Here is a 22,040-nt window from a genome sequence, read left to right as displayed (position 1 = left end):
AGTACTTAATTGGCTATAAAGCCCTTTGGGATGTCCTGAGGTCATGAAAGGCCCTTCATGAATACAATTTCTATCCCGCGTTATGTTATTCTTGTAATCGCCTCCATTGTCACCCTTTCATTTTAGCTTCTCAGTGCTTTTTGCTTCTTCCTCCACAATGAAGGAGGCTAATTTTAGATCTCCATATATGGTTTTGAGCCCTTGTAGTAACTTAGATACACTATTTCTCAAAACTCAACTTACTTTAAATTTATAATATTTGGAAAGCCTATTGGTCTGCAATTTTTTTCTATTCTTTAGCGGGATGTAAGCGTCGCTGGCTAGGTCAGCATTTTTATTGCCCATCCCTAATTGCCTAGGTGGCGGTGAGCTGCCTTCTTGAACCGCTGCAGTCCCTATGGTGTAGGTACACCCAGAGTGCTGTTAGAGAGGGAGTTCCAGGATTTTGACCCAGCGACAGTGAAGGAACGGCGATATATTTCTAAGTCAGGGTGGTGAGTGGCTTGGTGGGGAACTTGCAGGTGGTGGTGTTCCCATGTGTCTGCTGCCCTTGTCCTTCTAGGTGGTAGATGTCACGGGTTTGGAAGGTGCTGTTGAAGGCGCCTTGGTGATTCCTTAGAATTCTAATTCCACTTTGAGTCTGCTCTGGATCTTTTTGATATGCTTCTCTAAACTCCAACTTAGCTGCTCAATCAAAGGATGTTACTGTGCACTCACCTCCGAGTTCCCCTTGAAGTGCATCTCGCCAGGTGCAGGCCTTATAAATGCTGTTGTGAAAAACTCCGGCACGCAATCACACTGACGTGCCCGGACTATCTAGCATGGGTGGGATGATTCCAGCGAGCAGGGCTTATAATGATATACAGACGTATTGAAGTGAAGCTCCTGATGTCCAGCGGTGGGAAACACAGCCTGCCATTGATGGGTGAAGCCGACGATCGCAAACTGGTTTCACAACATCGTGAAACTGATTTTTGGCCTCCCTGCCATATTGTCCGCTCACACTCGCCATGGCCCCCGTTGCTAACAGGCACATAAAATTCCGCCCTGAGCCTCAAAAGGAGATATTAGGGCAGGTGATCAAAATTTGGTTAGAGAAGTAGGTTTTAAGGAGCATCTTAAAGGAGGAGAGAGAGGCAGAGAAGTTTGGGGAGGTAATCCAGAGTTTAGGGCCTAGGTATCAAAGGGTATGTCTGCCAATGGTGGAGCGATTAAAATCAGGATGCACGAGGAACTGGAAATGGAGGAACACAGGGACATTGGGGGATTGTAGGAGGTCACAGAGCTGAGGGGTAAGGAACTGGAGGGGGTCAAGACACTGCCAGACCAGGAACAGTAAAGAAAACACAACAGCCAGCTTAAAATGTCAAAATCATTAGAAAAAAACCAAAACACATCATTTATGTGATTTGAAACTTTTAGTTTAAGTTTTTTTTAAGAATGCACACAATTCAGTAATGTACTGTAAAATCTTTTCAATGGACCTTTAGGTTGACCTTCAAGTTTACTTTGTAACATAACTCAAAGCAGCTTTCATCTCAGTGAGATTAGTCAGAGCATAAAGGGTTAACAGTCACATGTTGCCAGACTCCTTCATTGATTCATTTGCTAGTGAAGGCACCATTTTGCCAGTAACAGGTTGCGAGATGCAGATAGTTGCCAGGGAGCGTCAATGAATCTGAAAAGCGTAGATTCAAATCTATATAAAGTGTAACAGCTTTACTGTATGGAATGAAGGAGCTCAGCATCGTTTTCTCTTTAAAAAAGCACATCTGTCACCCTCCAATTTTAGGTGTAAGATTGAGAGTTCACAATGAGGCATTAGAGGAAAAAAATTTGGCCCCTTCTAATATATTGTTGGATCATTGCTCTCACCATTACATTTCTGTGGGATTTCCTTTGCCCTGGTTCTGCATAAAGTTACAAAATCATTTGGCCCGAAAAATGCTTTCAAGAGAAGTGAACTGCAAATGATCTCAAGAAAACTGCTGCGAACACTGTGGATGCTATTTTGCACCATCAAAGACAAGTAAGGTCAAGACTGGGTAAAGAACAACACTGACATTTCATAGGAGCATCTGAGTTCAAAGTGCCCCATCATCTGCCCCTTTCAATAATGCCCATGAGCATCATCCTCAGTTAATTTGTGTTTTCATACTAACTTCATATGGATCTTGAGCGTAGGCACCTAAACTGGACCTCAAGCTTCAGCCAATGTGAATGAACTGGTTTAGACAACAGGTCAAAGCTGGGCGCTTGACTCAAAAAGGCATAATTTTACAACGAATTCAAAATAAAAGACACAGAAAAAGAAACATGCATCAGTCATCGTTAAGGTTGCAAATGGAATCAAACTCTGACCTGCATTGTTATGCTAGGGAAGCTGAGCTCCCAGTTGGAATGAATGCCGGAACAAGCATATACATTGTCAGTCAGTATACTCAGGTTCCTGTTCACATCATGAAGAGATAAAGGCAAAAGGTTGCCATGGACAAAATGATGATGGTGGCAAATATCTCCCATACATGTCACATATTCACAGTTCTTATTAATACTGTTACCAGAAGTGATAAATTAGGTGACAAGCAGCCTAGTGGTGTGAATTTAAAAGCAGTCACCCATTCCACTCTGCCTGCATTGGTTGCTGTAAGTTTTGAGTATTATCTATCTAATCCTGTTAAAAATCTATCTTTAATTGGCTAGTTTTAGTGGAAGTGGTGGAAGAGCCTTTTGACATAATGCACTCCTTCTACCCAACTAAAGATCATGAACCAGCAATAAATCTCAGCTGGTTCTCTCCTATTCTCACTCCAGTCCAACCCAATCTCAAGGGACCAAGCCAATTATTCTGACCAGTTGATCAATAGAAAGGAAATTGTAAGCACATAGCTGAACTATCTTATCTTAAAGGTTATGTTCAGAGGTAAAACATGGTCATAGAAAACATTTTTAAAAATACTTTTGCATGAAAAATTCCCAACAACACACCTTCCACAATAGCTGTGAATCCAATTCCTACAGCTTATCTCCAGTTCAGACCCAAAACTCAAATGATTAAACTGTAAAGCTGGTGTGGACATTAGTGACTCCAGCTCCAAGACCGACGAAAACAGTTTCATTTGAAATCAAGAGATACCCACAGGATGGGTAAGAGAAGGCTGGGAGGTGACCCTATTAAAGTCTTTAAAATTGTTAACAGGTTTGATTAGGGTAAGCATAGAGATGATGTTTTCACTTGTTTTAGAGGGGGTGGTGGGGGGGGGGGGTTCCAAAGCTGGAGGCCATAAATATAATAAATCCAATATGGACTTCTAGAGAAACTCTTTACTCAGAGAGTGGTGTGAATGTGGTTAAGACAAATAGGACAGGTACATTGAAGGAGAATCTAGATAAGTATATGAAGGATAAAGAAATATGTGGACATGTTAGATGAGGACATGGGGTGAGATGATGTAAGGTGGGAGGAAACTTGTTTGTGTGCATGTAGCACCTGGCAAGTTAACTCTGCATCTCAACTACACATCCAGTGACCCAGAGGAGAGCAGCGATTAATGAAATTGGCCCTGTTCATTTACACTCGCCCCTTCGCTGATCACATTTACCCCTTTTGAGGGGCAGCTAACCCCCAGTTTGGCTGCGTGATGACTGCTGGGAGCTAGTATTGGTATTTAACACAACTGTGAATCCTACAATCTCTTTTTCTCTCTCTATCTATATATCTCTCATCCATCACCCCTCCCACCCCCGCCAATATCACTTCCAAGTCACTGACTTTTAGAATCGTAGAAGCAGGTGGCCATTCAGCCCATCTTGCCGGTGCTGGCTCCTTCAAAGAGCTATTGAATTAATTCCACCCCCTGCCCTTTCCCCATAGCCTTGCAAATTTTATCCTTTTCAATTATATATTAAATTCCCTTTTGAAAATTACCTTTGAATCTGCTTCCACTACCCCTTCAGGAAATGCATTCCAGATCATCATAACCCACTGAATTAAATTTAAAAATTCCCTATCTCCTCTCTGGTTCTTTAGCCAAATACCCTAATTCTACATCCTCTGGTTACTGACCTTCCTGCCATTGGAATCAGTTTCTCCCTAATTCCTCCAGCAAAACCCCTTATAATTTTGAGCACTTGTTTTAAAGCTTCCCTTAACCTTCTCTGTTCTAAGCGGGAAAACCACAGCTTTTCCGGTCTCTCCACATTGAATGAGCAGAAATTGCTCATCCCGTTCCAGTGAGTCTCTTCCGCACCCTCACCCCCAAGGCCTTGGCCTCTTGCCTAAAGTGTGGTGACCAGAACTGGGCATAGTACTCCATCAGGGGCTGAACTAGAGTTTTATAGCCTTGATGCAGGATGTGCAGCTCAAAGGGCAAGGGTGCTATATTATGTTTTAAAGTCTTAGTCTGATATATTTAAGGTTGCAAACTGTGGTGTGTAGTTTTTCCAGGAGGAATGTTATCAAAGCACCTACAATATTAAAACCGATCGAGGAGAGTCAAAGGCCGAGATCTGTACAGTGAGGCAGAGACAGCGCAGGGGAGTGAATTTGCAGGGGGACAGGGGGAAACCCGGAAATGGGGAGGCCCTGCTGAATTTTTTCCTTCATTTCCTGCCTGGCGGGCAGCCAGATTGAGAGTTGGGAAAGCCAGCAGCAGCAGAAGGTCCCCAACAATCAGGAAAGACCGGGGATTGGTGGGTGGTGGGGTGGCGGGGGTGGGGGGGGGTTGGGGGGTGGTTATGGGGCTGTCCAATCACAATGGAAGGCTTGCTTGACAGGCTGGGGTCAAGGGAGGGAAGCAACCTTCCTGGCTCACAAGGTAGGCACTTACCTCCAGGATCCGACTGCTCCTGCCTCCTTTTAGCTGCCATGTTTCCCGAACCCCAGGAAAACAGTGCAGAAGGTGTTGATTTCAAATCACTGCCAAAACATCAGGACAGGAGCCTCATTTAAATACTATAATGAGTGACTTACTTAGACAGCTCGACATCCACGTGGGTTAAAACACAAACAAGTACCTTAAGAAATCAAGTAGGGTTTGGGTTTTGCGGCTGAATCAATTTCATCCCCCTCCTCCCCTCGATTCTCTCCCCCCTGTCATAGGTACAGCGGGGTTTAAAATGCCCCTCCAAAAGGTTTGATTATTGCACAATTAGTCCTTAATAACCAAAAAATACTTTCTTCAGCCAACACTGAATTGCGGAGCAGCTTTCAATAGTATTGCGAATAACATTAAGGATATTGGGAATGAGATTTCTTTGGCTGCAATTTTTTTGCATAAAATAGTCCATCAAACATTCTCCTTCCTCCCAAGTTCTCAGTGTCCCTTTCTCCACTAATCAATCTTCATTCGATGGTTTTGGTTGCTGTCCACAAGTGATCGTCCATTCTGTTGCCCGTTGCAATGGTGCTTCATCACCGTTTGTTTAGCCACTTGGAGCTCCTGTTGTTCCTTGGACGTACAGCGTGGTTTCTTTGGCAACACCAGGATAAGGACAATAGCGATGATATGCAAACCGAAGTACCAAGTCCTGAGGGGACAAAATACAGATACTGAATTCATCGTTCAGCCCATTGCACCTCCGCCAGCTCTTTGAAAGAGCAGACTTCAAACTGAGGCACTGGAGATTGTCAGAGTGACCAACCCTGGGGGAAAGAAAAAGAGAGGGTGCAGATGAGACCAGAAGACAGGGGTGGGGGAAGTGCTGGCGGGATCAGAGACGAGAGGTGGGGGAGGAAGTATAGACCCAGAAGTGGGAACTTCAAAGGGACAATATGCACAACATCAGCAGGGTGGAGGAGGGAAAAATGAGTTGCTCAGTGAAAGGCCTATGTCCATCACAACATTCTGTATACAGTGTAAAATACTTATAGTCTGCCTCCTTGACCCTGTTGATGCTGTACACACTGCCCCCTTGGAGCTCCACGCTGATCCCAGACTCTCCTTGCTGTTCCCCAACACACAGATGCTTCTGCCCAATTCCCCTCCCCCTGACAGACATACTCAGCAGCCTGTTTCTCCAACCCCCCCCTCCTTTCCCCTGCACACTCAGCAGCCCCTCTCTTCCCCCATCCTCCTCGGGTCTGCCAGACCTCCACCCCCCCCTTCGGCCTGCCTGGAAACCCTTCCAATCTGGCCTGTCCGACTGCCCACCCCCTCAGGCCCCTGAGTGCCTCCGTCCACCTGACCCCAGACCCTCCCACCCCGGGCCTGGGTGCTGCTGTCGGACCTCCAACCCCCTGCCACTGAACCCATTCCCCCATCAGACTAACCCCCTCACAGACCTCCTAACCCCAACTACCCACCTACCAAAATGGAACAACTCTAGAGAGCAAAGTGCCGGGCAGTGGTCCTGTTCCTCATGGCTGAGTGCGGGCTCTGAACCACGCACGCTCAGCAGCACAATGTGCATGTGCAGACACTAAAGACGCTTGGGCAGGCGCAAGAGGGGACTCTGAGTAATCTCCCCGGTCACTGACTGGAGAGATTCGTGATAAATGGTGTCCCAGGAAACACCCGGTCCCTGGACACTAAGGACCAGGACATCAAGGCAAATTCCAAGGCAATCCCATAAAATCTGGGATGGTTCGTCACCCGGGAAATAGTTCAAAAAAGATTTTTAAGGATAATACCAGAAATGCAGGGAATATTCCGATCAGGAGAGAACTGACAGGATAGGTCTCTTGTCTCTAGGAAAGGGAAAGCTGAGTGTGACCTACTAGGGGTCTTTAAATCTCTGAAAGGTTTTGACAGAGTGGATAAAGAGAGAATGTTTTCAGTTGTGCATAACTAGAGACATTGATATAAGATAGTCACCAAAAAATCAAATAAATAATTCAGAAAAAAAAACTTCTTTACCCAGAGATTGGTGAGAACGTGGAACTCACTACCACTGGGAGTGGCTGAGGTGAAGAGTGTAGACGTATTTAAGGGGAGGCTCGACAAACATATGAGGGAGAAGGGAATAGGGGGTTCTGCTGTTAGAGCTAGAAGAGGAAAGACGGGAGAAAAGTCAAGTGGGGCATAAATGCCAGCATGGACTGTTTGGGCCAAATGGCCTGTTTCCATATTGCAAATTTGATGTAATGTTACAAAATTAGTTCCACTCCCCTGATCTTTCCCCACAGCCTTGCAATTTCCTTCCCTTTTAAGTATTTATCCAATTCTCTTTTGAAAATTACTACTGAATTTGCTTCCACCAACCTTTCAGGCAGCACACTCCACATCTTATCAATTCACTGCACTAAAAAAAAGGCCTCCTCATCTCACGTCTGGTTCTTTCGCCACTTAAAATTGCAGCTATAGAAGCAAAGAAAGGCCACTCATGACATTAATTGGCTGACCAACAAATAAAATGACCAGGCACCCAACCGAGAGTCTGAAACAGGTTGCTCACCATTTTGGTTATTTTACAGTCGTCCACTTTCCATTAGAAGATGTCCAGTGATCATTTGAAAATTGAAATCCAGAGCTAAGTGTCTACAGATTAACCAGGTAAAGCGTGACTTCCTATCACATCATGGGGTGCTGGTTGGGGAGGGAGGAATCTTTCCTGATAGATACCCAATTCGAGAGGAAGAAGGATGGAGGGACCTTTTATGGAGTGTTGGGTTACAGATAAGTTAGGGCAAAATGGTGGAGTTGTGGTGATGTCACTGGACTAGTAATCGAGAGGCTTAGGTTAATGCTCTGGGTCCATGGGTTCAAATCCCACCCTACCAGCTGGTGGAATTTAAATTCAATTAATAAAGCTGGATCGTAAAGCTAGTCTCAGTAATGATGACCATGACAACTCCCATTGAATTTTGTAAAAACCCATCTGGTTCACTAATGGCCTTTAAGGAAAGAAATCTGCCATCCTTACCTGGTCTGGCCTATATTTAATTCCAGACTCACAGCAATGTAGTTGCCTCTTTGTTACATGCTGTTGTATTGTCTGTGAAGAACTAGGAACTAATCAGCTAGGAACTAATTGATATGTATAAGTGTTCTGGGGCCATATTTCATTGCTGCACCAGAGACTAATGTGATATGTAGCAGAACCAATTCAATCCGGTCCTTCTATTGGACAAGACAGCAGCAAGTTAAAGATAATGAGTTCTGATATTTCCTAGCTTGAAGTGTGATTATTACCAACATCGGGGAACCAAAAGACAGCAAGAGCACAAAGCACTCTTAACCTATCTCTGAAATGCCACTCAGTTCAAGGGCAATTAGGAATGGGCAACAAATGCTGGCCTTGTTAGTGCCACCCACAACCTGTAATAGGATAATAAGATAATAACTATTTGCTAGTTATTAATAACAGCGCCTTAAGTTACCTATATTACATTCTGCTGTCCCTGATAGCAAGGTGAGGAACATAAATGATATGTTACTTTGATCTATTGGTATTTTTGACTCACCTGTAAAACTTGAATGATGTGTCCACAAATGGGAGGACAAATGGTGCCACAGTATAACTCACAACGACCTGTGTAGTCGCCCACGTCATCACATCGTAGAATGCCTTGCGTGTTGGTGATTTTAGGAAACAGGGCCTCAAATTGTTTCTAACCTGGATAAAAACAAACAAACACACACAGAAGAAAAATTAACCTGGTTTGAGTAAATGGAGTTAAGGTACAGATCAGCTGTGACCTAATTGAATGTTGGGGTGCAAGAGGAGAATGTCTAGACTATTCCTTGTTTCTATGTCCTGAGATCTCTACCCTCCTCCAATTCTGGCCTCTTCCATATCCCTGATTTTCATCCACTGGCAGCTAGGCCTTCAGTTGCCTACAGTCCTACATTTTAGAATTCCCTCCCTAAACCTCTCCTCTACCTCTCTCCACCTTTGAGATGCGTTTTAGAACCCTATGTCTTTAGCCAAGCTGTTAGTCACCTGTGCTAATATCTCCTCATGTGGCTAAGTGTCAAATATTGTTTGACAATTGCTCCTGTGAGGTGCCTAGGAGCATTTTATTATGTTAAAGGCACTATATAAATGCAAGTTATTACTGTTATTCCTATGTTCCCAGCGGATGCTCTTTGTTCAATCATTTTTTTAATCCTCCAGCACTTTTTGCCCATCCCCTAGTTGCCCTTGAGAAGGTGGTGCTGAGCTCGCTTCTTGAACCACTCCAGTCCATGTGATGTAGGTACACCCACAGTGCTGCTAGGAAGGGAGTTACAAGGTTTTTGATCCAGCGACAGTGAAGGAACAGTGATGCGGTTCCAAGTCAGGATGGTATGTCTTTGGAGGGAAACTTGCAGGTAAGGGTGTTCCCCAAGTGCCTGCTGCCCTTGTCCTTCTAGATAATAGCGGTTGGGGATTTGGAAGGTGTTGTCAAAGAAGCCTTGGCAATTTGCTGCAGTGCATTTTGTAGATGGTACACACTGCAGCCATGGTGCACTGCTGGTGGAGAGAGTGGATGTTGAAGGTGGTGGCTGGGGTGCCAAGTAAGTGGGCTGCTTTATCCTGGATGGTGTTGAGTTTCTTGTGTGTTGTGGGAGCTGCACTCATTCGGGCACATGGAGAGTATTCCATCACACTCCTGACTTGTGCCTTGTAGATGGTGGACAGGTTTGGGTGACTTATGAGGTGAGTGACCTGCCACAAGAATACCCGGCCTCTGACCTGCTCTACCAGCCACAAGAAGCAATCTTGTGAAGCAATTGCTTGTTGGGGCCACTGCACAAGATGCCAGGCCTCTCACTCGGAACCTTCGGAGCTCTCATCATTTTTGGATCCCTGGCGTCCTTTCAATTTTGTTCCTTCGTAGCTTTTCTTACCCCTCCTCCCAAACCACACTTCTCATTACTGTGGTCTGGTTCCATCTCCCATTGCTTTTATTTCATTGAATTTATGTTTTTTTCTAAATGGTCTGACAGGGTACCCCAATGAGCAATATAGATATTCCAACCATGAACAGCAGATTACAACAGTGACAGCTCTGTGTAAGAAGGTCATTGGTTGTAGAACTCTTGGTCAAATGATCGTGTGTTTAAAGTCATAATCCAAAAAACTTGAGCGCAAAATCTAGGCTGATATTCCATACAGCACTGAGGGAGGGCTGCACTGTTGGGTGTTCTGTCTTTCAGGTGAGGCATTAAATTGAGATGCCATATGCCCTCTCAGGTGGATGTAAAAGATCCCATGTCCACTATTTCAAAGAAGAGCAGGGCAATTCTCCCCAATGTCCTGGCCAACATTCATCCCTCAGTGAACATCAGGAGAAACAGATTATCTGATCATTATCACGTCGTTGTTTGTGGGAGCTTGCTGTGTACCAATTGGCTGCAGTGTTTCCAAATTGCAACAGTGACTTTACTTCAAAGGTGCTTCCTTTGACTGTAACGAGCTTTGGGACGTTCTGAGGTTGTGAAAGGCGCTATTTAAATGTGAGAGCATATGGGGCACATTAATGTAGCGGCAACTTGCAGGCAATTACACTGCCCTCAGATTCTGGGATAGGGGGATTTCCATTCCATCCTAGAAGTGTTTGGGAGGGGAGGGGCAAGTGGTCTCGTAATGGTGGAGCATTCAGACCCCAGGATTTTCATGGTCTACAAATCTTTAGGTACAACTGCGTTGCAGAAAACCAGACCAAGCTGTCCAGTGTTACTTACTGTTCTCGCTGCCAGTGTCATGAACATGCCTGTGATGAAGGTGAAGTAGTAGCCAGGGTAAACACCGTGCCATAGTGCAGATAGAAGGAATGTCACCAATGTAGGGTTGAATGGACATCGATCATAACAGACTCTAATGGGAGGAAACAGCAGCATTGATTAGTAAAATTTAGCATTATATTAGTGTATAAATGCTGAGATTCAAGGAATCATACAGTAATAAAGCACAGAAGGAGGCCATTCAGTCCATCATACCTCTGTATGCTTGTAAGTAAAGTTATCCAATTAATCTCACTCCAAGCCCTTTCTCGTAGCTCTAAATATTTTTCTTCAAGTACATATCCAATTTCCTTTTGAATATTAAATCTTTTAACATCACACTTCCAGATCGCAATAACTTGCTGTGTAAAATTTAATCATCCATATACCATCACCCCCTCACCAACCTACGACAGTAACATGAAGCAGACTATGAGCTTGTATAGTGCTGTAGACCAGAACTACCTACTCTTTGAGCCACAGAGCTGTTTGTATGTTCCAGTTATCAATAAACATCTTCAAGCTTGTTGCAAACTGAAAAATAAAAGCATCAATAAATTATAGTTCAGCCATTTTGTGGTAAAGGTGGGTGTTTATGTATGTGTATGTGTGTGTGTGTGTGTGTGCACGCGCGCTTTTGTGTGTGCGTGTGTATTGAGGGGGAGGGTGTAGATGTGTACGAGTGTGCGTAGCTACCTAGGTTTCTATGTACATGGTGTATGTGTAGGTATGTGTGTGTGTGTAGGGGTTTCTGTGTAGATGTGATTTTGAGTGTTGGAGTAGATATTTGTGTATAAGTGTGTGCGTGTGTGTAGGGGTGTGTGTATCAGGATCAGTGTGTGTAGGGGTGTGAGTAGGGATGTGTTAGGGATGTGTACATAGGGGTGTATATGTAGGAGTGTACATGTATAGAAGTATGTGTAGGAGTGTGTGTGGGAGTGTGTATATGCATGTGTGTGGGTGTGTGTAAAGGGATTTATATATAGGGGTGTGTGCGTGTAGGCGGGTGTGTGCGTGTAGGCGGGTGTGTGTGTAGGCGGGTGTGTGCGTGTAGGCGGGTGTGTGCGTGTAGGCGGGTGTGTGTGTGTGCAGGCGGGTGTGTGTGTGTAGGCGGGTGTGTGCGTGTAGGCGGGTGTGCGCGTGTAGGCGGGTGTGTGCGTGTAGGTGGGTGTGTGCGTGTAGGCGGGTGTTTGTATATGCATAACGGTGTGTGTGTAGATGTGTTTGTGTAGATGTATGTGCAGGAATAGGTGTTTGTGTGTAAGTATCATTGTACATTGTGTGTAGGGATGTGTGCATTGATGTGGGTGTAGGTTTGTGTGTGTAGGCTTGTGTGTATGCATTTTGCATGCATTACTTTTCAGTTCTTACCTCTACGTTGACGATGTTAAGATTGGAGAGCAGGTCCCAGCGAGGCTTACCACGACTGTCATATCCGGTGAATCCAAACCCTGCGGCATTATTGACGGCATCAGCTGTGTGCAAAACAAACAGTCACAACCAGTCCCACCAATCCTGTGCCTATAGGCCATGGGCTAGAGTCAGGCAACACAACCTGCTCAAACAAAACTATTTTTCACAGGATGCACTGGGTGTCAGCCTCTGAGCTAGAAGATTGGAAGTTCAAACTCTACTCCAAAGACTTAAATACAAAATCCAGGCTGACGTATCAGTGAGGGATTGAGCATTGTCAGAGGTCTTGTCTTTCAGGTCAGATACTAAACTGAGGTCGTATCTGGTTGCCCTCGAGGTGGGGACGAGACCGTTGTTCACCTCCTTGTGGATTGTGCCTTTGCAAAGAAGGTCTGGAGAGAGATGCGGTGGTTTTTGTTGAGGTTCATCCCGAGCAGTTCTGTGACACAGGACTCTGTGCTCTACGGGCTGTTCCCAGGGACACACACCGAGACAAACATCAACTGCAGCTGGAGGGTCATCAGCTCGGTGAAAGACGCTCTTTGGTCTGCCTGGAACTTGCTGGCCTGCTAGTGCAGAGAGTTGTCTACAACCAAATTTGGCAGACTGGCACGAGGTCCAGGACTACGTGCTGAGGGACGCACCAAAGCTTGGGGCAGCCGCCAAAAAGGCTCAATGGGGAAAGGTCACTGTCGAAGGCCTTTCAGCCGTAGTGCATTTGGGGCTGGAGACTGTGTAGAACCCCTTGGGCTTGATGTCTGACGTTGGATGTACATTGCAAATGTGAAGAATATTGAAATTGTATTGAGGCACCTCAGAGTGGAACATTCTGTATAGAGAAAGGCTGAATTCTATTGTACTTTCCGTAATTTTCAATTGGAAATTTTTTTTGCTGTCAGGCCGTTTGCCTGACAAGGAATTTATGTTGTAAACATCAAGAGTTTCACAATTATATCGCGGCTCCTAAGAGTGCAACATGCTGAATGGAGACCAGTTGAATTTTATTGTACTGTCTATAATATTCAAATCGGAATGTTTAGTAATGTACTTTTACAAATTTTATGAATTACATATATTTTTGGGAAAAAATAATTCTCTCTGCACCATTTTGAAGAAGAGCACTGGAGTTCTTCCCAGTATTTGCCCATTATTTTTCCCGCAATAGCACATTGCTGTTTGTGGGAGCTTCAGGTATGCAATGTCGCTGCCACATTACGTTCCTTATGGCTGCGCTGAGGCATCTTGCCAACCCGTGATGAACTGGGAGGCATTAAGTGCTCAGCCCACTTCACTTTAGCCTCCTGCATGTGACAGAGGGAACAAACTTTCTGACCATTAATCTAGGAGGGGGGCGTAGGGAGGTTTGAAACCAGAAACCAGAGGTGAAATGACAGTTTACTACCAATTCCTGTTCAGAATATAGAAACAGGAGGAGGCCATTCAGAAATTCAAACCTATTCCGCCATTCGATTAGAAGATGGCTGACCTGGGTCTTAACTCCATTTACTCACTATGGTTTTGTAACAAAAATTTATCAATCTTAATTTTGAAATTTTCAATTGACCGCCAGCGTCCACTGCGTTTTGGCGCGAGAGAGTTCCAGGTTTTCACTACCCTTGGTGCAATTCCTGCCATCAGCCCTGAAGAGCCTAGCTTTAATTGTAAGGCTATGTCCCCTTGTTCTGGACTTTCCCACCAGAGTGAAATAGTTCCTGTCCAACCTTTTACCTTACCCTAAACACCTCAGTTAAATCCCTCCTTTAATCTTCTATACTCGCCTTATCAATGCAACCCATCCTCATATTTTAGCCTTTTAACCCTGATATTATTCCAATGTGGCTCAGTCACACCCCTTCTCAGGCCCAGATATCCTCGATGAGGTGTGGGACCTGAAATTGTGTGCAGAAATCTAAATGGGGTCTGAACAAAGCTCTGTACTGCTGTAGCCTTGAAATAAAGGCCAATATTGACCTTTCAAATTACTTTTTATGCCTGTCCACTAGCATTTTAGCATTTTCTGTACTCAGTCCCATTAATCTGCTGTAGGCATTAGGTCGAATGTTGCTCTTACCAATCGTCCATGCAAAATAATACTTGGGCCTGCAGGCGAGGAGGGAAATGTAGAGATACAGCAAGCGCACGGGGACCGGTCCTGTGACAATAAAGGTGTCGTCTGTATTGTAGGAGACGGGAAATACTTCCAAAAGCGACAGATGCATAAACACACACACGGCACAGATCAGTATCTTACATCCCACGGCACCCTACGGAAAGAATCAATGAAATCCCAGTCAATGAGGAGATAACACAGCAACAGATGATTCACCGGTAACATTGCAAGATCCCCGGTGCAGGAGGGCGTCAATTTTACCCAACTACCCTACCCCCTAACTCCATCGTCACCTTTCCCCAAATTCACATTCCTGAGCGTATACTTCTGCTTATAAGTTTGATCTGTTTCAAGAACAGCCCAACCTGACAAAAGACGAGGGGGAGACAAGGGAGAATTTATTTTTGTGTAGGGATTTGGTGGTGATCTGAAATGCTCTGCCTGAAAGGACAGTGAAACTGCACTATAACTTTCCCTCAAAAAGGAATTGTCTAAAGTTTTTCAGGGAAATGGGGAAAGGGTAGGGGGTAGTGGGAAGTTAGACAGGTGCCAAGGCTGGTGGCACCAATTCTCTGTGGATGCTGGGAGTAATTTTGAAGACTGAGATTTTTTGGTCGGTATGGGTGTCAGGAAATATGGATCGGAGGCAGGTGAATGCAGGAATATGGATCGGAGGCAGGTTAATGCAGGAATATGGATCGGAGGCAGGTGAATGCAGGAATATGGATCGGAGGCAGGTGAATGCAGGAATATGGATCGGAGGCAGGTTAATGCAGGAATATGGATCGGAGGCGGGTTAATGCAGGAATATGGATCGGAGGCAGGTTAATGCAGGAATATGGATCGGAGGCGGGTTAATGCAGGAATATGGATCGGAGGCGGGTTAATGCAGGAATATGGATCGGAGGCAGGTTAATGCAGGAATTTGGATCAGAGGCAGGTTAATGCAGGAATATGGATCGGAGGCAGGTTAATGCAGGAATTTGGATCGGAGGCGGGTTAATGCAGGAATATGGATCGGAGGCAGGTTAATGCAGGAATTTGGATCGGAGGCAGGTTAATGCAGTTGAGATACAGACTAAAAGGGGTCCAATTGAATGATGGAACGGGCTGGAAGCACTGAATGACCACCACCTATTCCCAGGATCATATTTATTTAACAAGATATTGTGATCCCTACATTACAGAACTAAAAAAAGAGCTTTCATTCATCTAGCTCCTTTCATGACCTCAGGATGTCTCAACGTGCTCTGCAGCTGATGAAATACTTTTCAAGGTGTGGTCACTGTTGTAATGTACGAAATACAACTGCTAACCTGCACACAGCAAAGTCCCAGAAACAGTAATAATGACCAAATAATCTGCTTTAGTGATACTGGTTGGTGGATAGATATTGGCCAGGACACCAGGGAGAATTCCCCTGCTCTTCTTTGAAATAGTGACCATGGGATCCTTTAGATCCATCTAAGGAGGGCAGGACGGAGCTTCAGTTTAATGACTGATCTGGAAGACAGCACCTCCAGCAGGGCAGCACTCCCTCAGTACTGCACTGGCGTATCAGCCTCAATGTTGAGCTCAAGTCTCTGGAGTGGAACTTGAATTCCTGACCTTCTGATTCTGAGGCGAATGCTGAGCCACAGCTGACAGCTAAACAGCAAACCACTTCAATAAAGAGGAATTAACCTCAGGGACACTAAGTTGCATAAATAAAACTATATGTGTTAAACTTTAATATGAAGCTCTGTAAGATGCCTCCTGTCACTGAGCGATCAGTGACTTGTGCAAGAGGGCGCAGTGAGCCAAGACAGCCACAATGTGGAGCTCTTTACAAAGAAAAAAGCGCCAGTCTCAGTCAGGTTGAACAGTGTACCCTGCCTCAGCCAACAGCAGGGCACCACTACCAGAAGGTTAGTACTCCTGCACAAAAGCAATGGTGGTTCAGATGTAACACACAGCACACTTGGAAAACTAAAACTATGTCACTCTTCTGGCGGAGCTACTGTAGGAAAAAAACAAGTGTTTTAACAGCTGGGTTTAGGTGAAGACTGGTCTGATAGTTCGACCACATCTTTTGTCCAATCCCATCCTCACCAGCTCCCCCATCATTGCGCCTGGCTGGTACTTAAAGGGATCCAGGATCAAGGCAGCGTGTTCCTGCTGTTGATCAGCGGGTTACAAAACACATCCTGGTGTCTATCCTAAACTTGTCCGTCATGGACCCTGGACGAACCTGCCAAATTGGGGTCGCTTCTTTCCAGTTTGTTTTCTTTATCCCATTGAGCACTTGCTTACAAAAGTAACGCCATTAAACCAGAGGATCCAGTCGTTAACTCGCTGCTTGTTCGTGGGATCTTGCTGTGCACAAGTCGCCTGCCACTTTCCCTACATCACCAACGTTGACTGAACCTCACAAGAAGTACTTCATTGGCTGTAAAGTTTCTTTGGGATATCTTGAAGATGTGAAAGTTGTTATAGAAAGGCAAGTTCTTTCTTTCTAAGGGAATGGAAGGATGTGTTGATAGGATTAGATAAAGAGGAGGAGGCTCATGTGTCGATCCTTTGGGCTGAATGACCTGTTTTTGTGTTGTAAGCTCAATGGAACCATGTTACTTATTACAGCTCTCTCTATAACTGGATTTGTTTCCTGATTCTTTGTTACCTTTATTCCTGACATATACTCTTTCTTTTATTTTTAGCTTTGCATTATTCCTACCATATTACCCCAACCAGCCACCCAACAATGCCCCTGCCCCCCACACCCCCATCTTCTTAGTTTAAAGCCGCATCCACAGCTCTCTTTACCCTTCCCACTGGGACTCTGGTCCCAGGCTGGTTCAGGTGGAGCCTGTTGCAGGGGGTAACACCTCCTTCCTATCCCAGCACTGGTGCCACAGTCCCAGAAAATGGAACCCCTTCCTCCCCACACCAGCCATGCATTCATCTTCCTGATCCGCTTACCTCTGTGTGTCAATTAGCACATGGCTCGGGTAGTAATCCCCAGATTATCACATAGTTACTGTATCAGGAAACCACATGGATCGTTTGAAGGAGGATAATATCACCTGCACAATCTTGCAGGTTGCAGGTTGGTCAATTACCGCCCCCCCAGTTCACGATCTTGCTTTGAGCTGAGATTAACCTCTCGGTCTTTCCTCCAAAATTATATATATTTTACATGTCTGTATCCTGCTTCCTCCTCCATCGATGCCCAAGGCTATATTGGCTATTTAACATGACAAGTGATGTTACCCATCAAGATGCTTTGGAGAGAGAGAGATTTTGAAACTTCACCTACATTTCACACAAAAAAAAGGCTAATGGAATGTTGGCCTCTGTTTCAAGGAGGTTTCAACACACCAGGTGTGGAAGCTGTGCTTCCGTTGTACAAAGTTCCAGGTGGACCCAGTCTGGAGTAACATGTTTACTTCTGGACAGCATTCATTGAATCAGGGAATGGCTACAACACAGAAGGAGGCCATTCAGCCTGTCGTGTCTGTGCTGGCTCTTCAAAGGAGCCATTCTTCTAGTGCCGTATCCCTGCATTTTCCCCCCTAACACAGAAAAAATGTCATTTTCAGATGGTGATCCAATTCCCTTTTGAAAGCCTCGATTGAATCTGCCTCTACTGCACTCTCAGGCTGTGCATTCTGGGTCCTAACCATTCACCCCGCAAAAAAGGTTTTTCCTCACGCCACCATTGCTTCTTTTGCCAACTACCTTAAACCTGTGCCCTCTGGTTCCAACCCTTCCACCAACAGGAACAGTTTCTCCCTATCTACTCTGTCCAGCTCCCTCACGATTTTGATCAAATCTCCTCTCAACTGTCTCCTCTCTAAGGAAAACAGACCCAACTTCTCCGACCTATCTACACAACTGAAGTTCCTCATCCCTGGGACCATTCTTGTGAATCTTTCCTGCACTCTCTCTAACGCCTTCACGTCCTTCCTAAAGTGTGGCGCCCAGAACTGCACACAATACTCCAGTTGAGGCTGAACCAGTGTTCTATACAAGTTTAACATGACTTCCTTGCTTTTATACTCCATGCCCCTATTAATAAAACCTGTGTGCTTTATAAGCTGCTCTTTCAACCTGGCCTTCAACCTTCAGTGATTTATGCACAGATACACCCAAATCCCTCTGCTCTTACACTCTCTTTACAATTGTAATAATGTCTAATTTAGGGTTGCAGTGCATGGATGTAAATTTATCTACGTATGTGACTTTACCTATTAAAGGTCATTTTTAAAATCATGAAACATTGGCCAATTAGCATACCAGAGCTGAAGGTTCATCAGGGAGATACTTGTTGCTCTTCTTCCCATTAGCAACATGGTTTGTTCCGACCTCAAAATTTCTGCCTTCAATGAAGCTGATGTAATCGTTGAATGAATTCAGAGGTCCTGCAAGGATTCCCATGAAGTTGAGGTTGTAGCTTAAGTACTCAAGTAAACTTGGTATTCGCCTGAAAGCCCCAATAAAAATGTCTTACTCCAAAAATGTTATAGGAAAAGCTGTATATACCTAAGCTATTGCATCACAGCGTTTTAACTCAAGACAAGTAGCAAGTGGGGGGCACTCGATTATGGTGTCTAAACATATTCTGATGGCTGGTGTGTGACACTTCAAGTCAATAGGTCCCTTATTGAAACTACATCTCCAGAAGGTCAGATGCCCAAGCCTGTTCTACCCCTTCCACACAACCACCTCTCTCTCTCTTTCACACACACACAGACAGACACACAGACACACACAGACACAGACACACACACACACAGACACACACACACACAGACACACACAGACACACAGACACACACACAGACACACACACACAGACACGATGCAGGTTAAGAACAGTAATGTTATTGATCCATCATATCCATTAGGACAGTCAATCTTTGTGACTTTGCATCATCATTAAGGACAGATAATTAATGCATTCATGGCCACCTCCCTGTTGGAAGAGAGGAAAATGAGCTCTTCTGGGTTTTGAAGCTTTGAAGTTTTTTCTAATAAAATTCTGAGCCTAGTTTTCAAATCCTTCCATGTCCCCACCCCTCCCTGTCTCTATAATCTCCTCCAGCTCTACAGATCACTGCAATCTGGCCTCTGAAACATCCCTGATTTATCATCACTCCACCATTGATGGCTGTGCCTTAACTGCTAACGGCCTAAGCTCTGGAATTCCCTCCCTAAATCTTTCCTCCTCTCTACCTCCCTCTCCCCCTTTAAAACACTCATTAAAACTGACCTTTTGGCCATCTGACCTAAAATCTCTTAATGTAGCTCAGTGTCAAATTCTGTTTGACAACGCTCCTGTGCAACATCTTGGGGGTATTTTATTATGTTAAAGGTGCTATATAAATTCAGGTTATTGTTATTTGATACTTAACTAAAGGTAATAATAAATTTGACAAATATCACTACAAGTGAATAAGCACAGGTCCAATCACTAGAGTTGAAATCACATTATACAGTATTAGAAATGAAGCTCAATTATGTGGAACTCCTGTGCCCCCAGTTTGGTGATTTCAGGAGTATAATTTAACTGGTTTGGATTAACACCTTCGATGGATATCAGATGAATGGTTTAACTTACAAAACACAGTAATTGTTTCTTTTTCAGAAGACATCACTCAATGCAAATCCAAACCCTATCTTCCTTGGTGTGCATCCTATACCTACCTCACTGCTAAACGTTTCTGCGATGGATTCAGTTCATTTTCGTCGCGGGCCAGACCTGAAAGGAATTAAGACAAAAAAAGGTCCGGAATTGTTTCAACATAAGAAAGCAAACGCACCGATTTATCTGGACATGGTAAAAGCAGAGAAGGGAAACAGCTTGTATCGATTGTTGTACCTCAAAACGTGCCAAGTACAACGAACCAATCTGAAGCGTGACTGATTTTAAAACTGGCAAGCACCACAGCCAACAGGTGCACAGCAAGATCCCACAAAGTTGCAATTAACCTTTTTAGGACCGTGACTGGTTGGGGAAGGAAAGTTGGCCAAGACCCTGGGGCTGGGAAATTTCCTTGGAGCTGCTGCCATTCTGGTGCAGCAACTTTGTCGGAAATTCCCGGTGAGGGAGGGGGATCTGCCCGTGATTTGATCCACAAGCTCTGGGGTAGTGTCGCACTGTCAAAGTCCCATCTTTCAGATGACGTATAAAATGGAGTGCCACTATCTAGTAGGTGAACAAGGAACCAGGGAGCTGGGAGGCGTCAGGGAGAGGTCCCAAAAGGAAGTCCCAGGTAAGGGACAAAGACAGGGGGTGGAAAAAGGTTCTGATGTTAAGGGAAAGGTGCAGAGAAATAGGCTCCAAATTAAAGGAAGAGCTGCAGGCAGCCGACTTTAAGTGAAGTGGGCACGAGAGAAGCCCTGAAGATCCAAGAAGGCAGCCATAGGTTGGTGACTCCGCACCACAGGCCATTGGGGCAAAGGTACCCTTCGGAGCAGCGGTGATCTGCCTGGCATGGCCGAAGATCTGAAATGGGGCTTGGAAGGTGAAGCTTGAGCGTACTCGGAGATCCAGGGTAAAGGGATCTCGGAAGGCGAGGCTGAAACCCTGTAAGGTGGGTCGTCATTGACGGAGTGACTTTTGGAGAGAATTCCGAGGCAAAGTCTTCAAATGTGGAGATTGGAAACATTTGTGAGAAAGACAAAGTTTCAGTGAGATTGGTTGGCTCACAATGTGACAAATGTCTGGGTGGGTTGCGGAGAAATCCATGGAATTGGGTTTGGTCGCTTCTGTCATCTATTGTGTAGTGTGGTGTGTCTGTTCACATGAACCTCATACTTAACCTGAATGTTAGAGCGTAGGATAGATATTGTAATTTGTTTTATCTTTCTGAACTTGTATAGTAAACCTTATTTTGTTTAATCCAGTCCTGGGGAATCTAGTGGCTTTTATTCACTTAGTAAGCGTCTTGAATCTCAAACTTTATCTACTTTAACAAAACGTTATTGTTCTCTTACCAAATCTCCCCCCATGACACAGGGTCTGGCCGAGGATCATAACAGCAGGAACGCTGACCGGGCTATTGCCAATTTTACATTGACAACCAGGGAGATAGCAGTGACACAAGATGAACAAGTAATGGGGTTTTCTTTCTTGCTCACGGTGTTGACGGGATCCTGGCTCTACTTTTCCATGCCTTCAGTGGCAAATCTCATCAAGTTTGGGGAAGAGGGGCCAGGTCTCAGAAGGTCAAAGTTCACAATCTTTCTGCCATCCGTGGGGGATGGGGGTGGGAGGAAAGGACTGACAACCACTGAAAACTTCCAGCAGAGGGCAGTAGGAAACAGTCAGCAGTGCATTGGGAATCGTGAATCATGACTCATTCCATCCAACTCAGGCCCAAAATGCCTCAGAACAATTATAATGCTTGCATATCTCTAACCCAGCTGAGGCAGGCTAACCCTTTACTAACAGGGAAGTCAAACCAAGGATTTCCCTGTCTGTACAGTACAATGTTGTACTGTGTTGTCTCCAGTGTCCTGCAGCCAAACTTTATCCCTCAACATCACTAAAGCAGATTATCTGATCATTACCACATTGACATTTATGGGAACTTGCAGTGCGCAAATTGTTGCGTTTCCTACATCTTGACTGCTCCTCAAAAGTACTTCATTGACTGCACAGCAGCTTGGGCACCCCAGGTTTGTGAAAGGTGCTATATAAAGGCAAGTCTTTCTTCCTTTAACAAGAATTCATATGTCAAACTTGGCACCACAGGGAGTAATGAAGGCAACAGGTGCGGTTAAGGGAGAGTTAGAAAAGGGCATGAGGGAAAAAGGAATAGAAAGGGATGTTGTTGGCGTTAGATGAAGAGAGGTGAGAGGGGGCTTCCATGGAGCATAAACAC

At 44.9% G+C, this 22,040-nt stretch overlaps 1 protein-coding gene across 2 annotated transcripts in view; it reads right to left on the bottom strand.

The window, feature by feature from the left end:
• Nucleotides 1–4,718: 4,718 nt before the first annotated feature.
• LOC144696006 (membrane-bound glycerophospholipid O-acyltransferase 2-like) overlaps nucleotides 4,719–22,040 on the bottom strand; it is a 67,766-nt gene continuing 50,444 nt past the window's right edge. For both annotated transcript variants that reach the window (XM_078567170.1, XM_078567171.1), the window contains 8 exons: nucleotides 19,858–19,912; nucleotides 18,448–18,634; nucleotides 14,134–14,326; nucleotides 12,021–12,124; nucleotides 11,119–11,183; nucleotides 10,611–10,743; nucleotides 8,405–8,556; nucleotides 4,719–5,529 (listed from right to left, as the gene is read on the bottom strand). In XM_078567170.1, coding sequence (XP_078423296.1) covers nucleotides 5,334–5,529; nucleotides 8,405–8,556; nucleotides 10,611–10,743; nucleotides 11,119–11,183; nucleotides 12,021–12,124; nucleotides 14,134–14,326; nucleotides 18,448–18,634; nucleotides 19,858–19,912 — 1,085 coding nt within the window. In that variant the 3' untranslated portion in view covers nucleotides 4,719–5,333. The remainder of the gene's footprint in view (nucleotides 5,530–8,404; nucleotides 8,557–10,610; nucleotides 10,744–11,118; nucleotides 11,184–12,020; nucleotides 12,125–14,133; nucleotides 14,327–18,447; nucleotides 18,635–19,857; nucleotides 19,913–22,040) is intronic.

This window comes from Cetorhinus maximus, chromosome 21, assembly GCF_964194155.1.
Source record: "Cetorhinus maximus chromosome 21, sCetMax3.hap1.1, whole genome shotgun sequence".
NCBI classification, from domain to species: domain Eukaryota; kingdom Metazoa; phylum Chordata; class Chondrichthyes; order Lamniformes; family Cetorhinidae; genus Cetorhinus; species Cetorhinus maximus.
This window is presented reverse-complemented; position numbering and strand designations above follow the sequence as displayed.